Source organism: Nipponia nippon, unplaced genomic scaffold, assembly GCF_047370975.1.
Source record: "Nipponia nippon isolate SJK-2023a ecotype South Korea unplaced genomic scaffold, ASM4737097v1 scaffold_1, whole genome shotgun sequence".
Classification (NCBI taxonomy): Eukaryota; Metazoa; Chordata; class Aves; order Pelecaniformes; family Threskiornithidae; genus Nipponia; species Nipponia nippon.
Window position 1 is genome coordinate 92,851,464 of NW_028262290.1, and position 5,400 is coordinate 92,856,863.

At 43.3% G+C, this 5,400-nt stretch overlaps 1 protein-coding gene across 1 annotated transcript in view; it reads left to right on the plus strand.

Moving 5' to 3' along the window:
- Positions 1-1,331, plus strand: part of NQO2 (N-ribosyldihydronicotinamide:quinone dehydrogenase 2) — a 53,127-nt gene extending 51,796 nt beyond the window's left edge. Inside the window, exon 7 of the mRNA XM_087762516.1 lies at positions 1,236-1,331. Coding sequence (XP_087618642.1) covers positions 1,236-1,316 — 81 coding nt within the window. The 3' untranslated portion in view covers positions 1,317-1,331. The remainder of the gene's footprint in view (positions 1-1,235) is intronic.
- The last annotated feature ends 4,069 nt before the right edge of the window (positions 1,332-5,400 follow it).

The following is a 5,400-nucleotide window of genomic DNA, read 5'->3' on the forward strand; positions in this document are numbered from 1 at the left end:
TGCCTTTCAAAAAATCAAGGGAGAATTTTACCTTGTAGAAAACCAATAGGGAGTGGTCTGCGGTTAATAAGGAGAGAGAAAGGAAGTGGCAGGGTTAGTTTCTTAGTACTGGAAACGTTAAAGAACGATTGCCCTACTAAACCACATTATGCTAAACATCTAACATAGTCCTGTCCAAACAGCATTGATTTCACCAGAACAAAGCTAGAATTAGGTGAGTAACTTGTAGCTGCATTTCAGGCTGGGGAGAAGGGTATAAGGGCAACATGCTTTCCTCTTCCATTTAGTCTAGGGATTTGGTTTTTGTTGCTGGTGATCCTCCTCTCCCACACACTTTCAGACAACACTCTGGTCTTTTCCTCTGACAGTGTGTTCCAAAAATCATAACCTAATTTCTTTTATTTGATGTTCTGAAATGGCAGGTGAAACATGCTTGCATCTTCAGAAAAAACACAGGGAAATTAATAGATCCCCATCTGAACTATGTTATCAGGAAGCCTCATAGCCTAGAGAAACCAAGACTGATTTCTTGTGGTAAGGCACTTTTAATCCAGGTTTCAAAAAATTAACATTTAAAGGCAGGTGTAGATAGTTCTTTCTTTGGTTTAATATTTGGTTCCTGGAACAATGTCACTGAGGTTAGCTGCCTGCTTGCAGAGGAATATACTTTGCAATAGACAAGTTATCAAAAGGTTGTGCTGAAGAGAGGAACACCCAATAATAAATACCATGCATAATTCACGTACAACTTTTTTTTTTTTTTTAAAGAAAAATCCCACTATGTTTGTAGATATCCTAAAGCCTAAAGAACCTACACTCCACAAAAGAGAATAAAAGAATTTAAGCTTAGGGTGCTCTCAAGTGTTAGTGCTGGGTAACTGTCTCATCATTCTAAGGGTATTAAAATACCTACTGTATCCATACAAAAATGAAGCTCCAAGATCCATGATGTTTCCTTTTAAATTAGGTGAGTCGCTACAAAGAGTAGCCAAGAGACCTATTCCAGCCTTAGTTCCAAAACTTGAGTTAAAAAGCATAAAAGAATCTTTGACTGCAAATGTTTGGGGAAGCAGAGGGCTTAGTCCAGAGGAGCAGCCTCACATTTCAGCAGCCTCATTTTAGGTCCTTCAACGTAGTGGCAGCAGTTGATCATTTCACAAACAAGTCAGGGAAATGTCTATTCCTGCAATACTTTTGTTGCTTCCATCTTACTCTGCTGGTGTTTATATTTACAGGAACATTCTCCACAGAACAAAATACTAAGGAAACGCCTGTTGAAGAATTTGTGTCACAGTGCTTGGTGCAGACTGATGTAAAAAAAAAAAAAAAAAAAAAAAAAAAGAATACTGGTGAAGTTCTTATTCTCTGAACAGCAAACTGTAATGAAGATGTTTCATGACCAGTTATTTCCAACCATCCTAAGATATCTTTAAAATTCTCCAGACTAAGCAGTGTTGATGTAATGCAGTTTGACTGCACAGGAATTCTGATTTCTTCGGAAAACTCAGTAAGGAGACACAAGACCAGTTTCTTCCCTAGGGTTGTGCAGCCAAGATCCCCCATAGCTCTTTCTGAATTACCAGTTGCCCTTGATGAAACGAGAAATCATTTTGTTAACATCAGACAGAGAGAATAAACCAAGACCTAACCATCTTGCCCAAGTAACGGATTGTCACAGAGAACTGCCACACCTGCAAATGCTAGGTACTCCAGTGAGATGCGCTGGTGTTTTTACTGGAAATGAAGACAAGGGGAAAAAAAAAAAAAAATCCTCTCAGTACACTCTACGTGTGCACCCTTCTGTTTCTGTCATCTGGTGCTAGGCCACACCTCAGTGCCTAGGGGATACCCCAGATAGTCATGTTCTGAACTTAACTACGACGAAAAATTGTGGCTGTGGTCAGTCACAAACAACAGTGGTTCCCAAGCTCTTGGGACATCCTGTTCTGCCTTTGGACTCCCCAGGGGAACACGGCCCTTCTCCCCATACATCAACACTGTTGGTTGCATAGTCCTGCAGTTTCTCTCACCTCAGCCCTCTGGGCTCAGAGAAATATAATAGAAGTTTTGTTGCATCGGTGAGCCAAAGCTAGCTAAAATCATGGCTTCTCTCTGTAAAGTCAGCTGTACAACATGATATCTTGACAGCTGTTGGACAGCAGTGGGATCAATCAGACCAGATAATGCTTTAGCTTTACATTAAAAGGTAGATTACAGAAACATTACATGCAAATATTTGCTTAGGGTTTTGCCAAAAGATGGTTCCCCTTCCAGTGTTGTGGGCAGAGTGCTGAGCCCAGAATTAACATTTCAGCATTGACTCATCTCCAGAGCTGGGAACCTCCTGTGTGAGGAAACACTCATCCCTGCTGGGCCCAGCGGAGCCTTTAGCAGGGGGCAGCCACAGCACCGTTACGCTCAGGTCCCTACAGAGCTCGCAATTCATGCAAGACACGGAGAGGGAAAAGCCTCTAAAGAGATGCCTGGCAGCAAACTGCAGGTGAAGAGGAAGGAGTGGAAAAAATTAAACCTCTGTAGGCAAAGCTTACTACAATACAGCCTTCAAAGTTAATACCAGGAAAATACCCCTGTCCAAAGTCACTCTTCCATTATGGCACAAACTTACTGTGATTTGATTTTAGTTTTTAGGATTAATGAGATAGGTAACCATTCCAGGTAGCCCTGGTCTAGCACTGTGGAGTTTTGACACTTCTTTTTATTTATCAACACCTACAATTTTTCCAGTGGTGCAACAGAACCTGCAAATTTCACTTAAAGTAATTTTCATCCTGCTGACAATAAAAACAGCTACATGTTAAAAAAAAAAAAAAGGCGTTTAGAATTCTATGTATTTACATTTTTTTCTGTCAGTTTTAATAAGATGGCTGAGATTTTTAGTACAAAGTAAGTGAAAGTTTGGTCGAGATTAGTGAAAGTTTCAGTTTAAGTAAAAAGAGAACTAATGGGCTTAATTTATTTTCCTTGATACTAAAATTGAAAACTTCTGCTCACATAAATGCACTATTGTGAAAAGCATTAAAACTGTACTGGCCTTATCATCCAGCTCAGGATAACCTTCCTTTCTTCTCAGTCAGAATTAAGAGATTTCTCTGTAAAGCCAGATTGCATTTTTGGATCAATTTATTTTCCCTATTAATTTCAAGAAGGAATGTCATAACTGGCATAACTGACCTCTAAGCACCAACAAATAAATACTAATTTCTGTCTTTTTTTGCCTAGCACTTGTTGGCAAATCACCACTGAATGAGACTGAAACCTTTTTAACCATGCAATTCTTAGAAATTTAGCCATCTTACTTCCTGCCTTCAGCCCATGTCTTCAGCCACATACGCAATGCAAAGCTCAAAAGCAGAAAAAACAAATCAAAACAAAAAATCTCAGAAGTAAAATGTTATCAAAAGATTTCTGTAACGTTTGGGATTGCAACAGAAGACCAAAACTGCCCGATCAGCCCACCAGAGATACCATATCTGGATTTGCTTTTGCTTTATTTAGTTGACAAACATCCCGGATTCTCTGAACTGCAGGTTTAATAACACCCTTATTACGATACCTCACAATGTGGATCGACATGAAATGTCTGTATTCAAACTACAATGAGCTTAGTTTTGCAATTCAGCATAGCCATCCTGAGTCTCCTCATTACAATAGGTGTGATCAGCCCTTGCATCTGTCAGAACATTAAACTGCTGTTCTGGCTCCGCACCAGCTGATCCAGAAGCAGTGGGAAACAGGGTTGCACTGGGTATGTGCCAGTTGAATTGCCAACATTTTTTTTTTAGAGTGGAGACAATTGCACTCAGCATTTTTTAAGAGTTCCTGGCAAGAAGCCATTTGTTCAGTTTGTCCAACAAGGCATGGAAAACTGTCTTGAGACTCAGAGAGAAAACTTCAGCTTGAAAGTGATCACCAAGGCTGTTCTGCCTCTCCAAAACTGCAGCCACCCACATACTACTGTTTCCCATCTGTCTTTGCAAAGAGACACCTTTCAGAAAGCTGGAAGGTGGGAGCCTCGTGCCCCTCACAGATGAACGTGCTGGCCAGCAGACAGCACAAATCAGACTGTGTCTTCCCCTAGAAGTGCAGATAAGGGTACGTGGGTGGTTTAGAAATTCAGATACTACGTTGCTGACCATCACAGGGAGAAATAAAGGATGGGTTCTGCACTTGGAGCGGGACAGAGGCCCCAAATATGCCAGCATTGTACACCAGTGCACCCATGTATATCTCAAAGGCCTTGTAATACTGAATGGGGTTCTTTTGCTTGCATGTGGCAGGAACAGGACAAGTACAAACATAGCCTCAGAAGTCCTCCACAGCTGAGGAACCCTATCCATAAAATCCACCATGGGGCCTAGCACAGAATTAAATCAAACCCTCTGTGGCCATTGTGCTTCTTCCAGATCTGGAACCCCAGTTTCCACCAGGAAACAGGACCAGGCTCCTGGACCACTTTCATTCTCTCATCACTGTCAGGCTTGCCCTCCAGCTTTAGAAAGGCTCCCTCCCTTAAACACAAGTTGTGGGCTGCTGTTGCCCTCCCACGTGGATCTGCTGCTGCTGTTCTGGTAGTGCCTGCTACTACCGAGTCGTGAACTCCACAGCATCCGCAAAGCGCCATGGGGTACGCAACAGCTCCCCAGAATGGGAAAGGTCATGGCAAAGAGGGTTGACACTCATCATTGCCATTGTTTCACTGGAGGAAAGGTGAAGGGATCAATCTTATGTAAAGAAGCTGTATTAGATGTTATGTCTCTATTAGAACAGTTTTCCTAATAAAAACAATAGAATACGTTAGTTATGAAATCTTCTTTGCTGTTAGGACAATGACAAACTACATAAAATCCATCAGAGATGCCCTAGACACACCTGACCTCTGCAAGAGGATGGACTAGATGGTTCATGGCAGTCGTTTTAGGTTAAGTATTTCTGCAGCTGTCCTCAGGACTGTTATCTGTTACAGTTATTCTGCTGACAAACAGAAACTCCTGCTTCCACCTTTCCTGAACGAAAAGCTGCCTCTTCGGCACCAAAAGCACAACAAAGAAACGCATTTCCACCACGCATTAAGCTCCCAACTGCTGTCAGTCTCGGTAACGGCGCCAGGTTTGCACCATTCATAGTCTGCATCACCCCCACGCCAGCGGGTGGGTACCGAGAGTTGACCCCTTCCAGGCGCCGGCGGCTCCGCAGCTGGCGGAGGGAGGCCGCGGGGCTGGGAGGCGCTGGGCTCACAGCCTCCTTCCCGGTGCGGGAGCGCGTTATGTCGCACAGACCGAGCCACTCCGTAGTCCCGGGAGCAGCACCAGGTCCGCGGCGCCCTTGGGCTAGCCCTACCCGCCTCCTCCGCTTCCGAGCAGGCGCGGCGGCGGGGCGGGC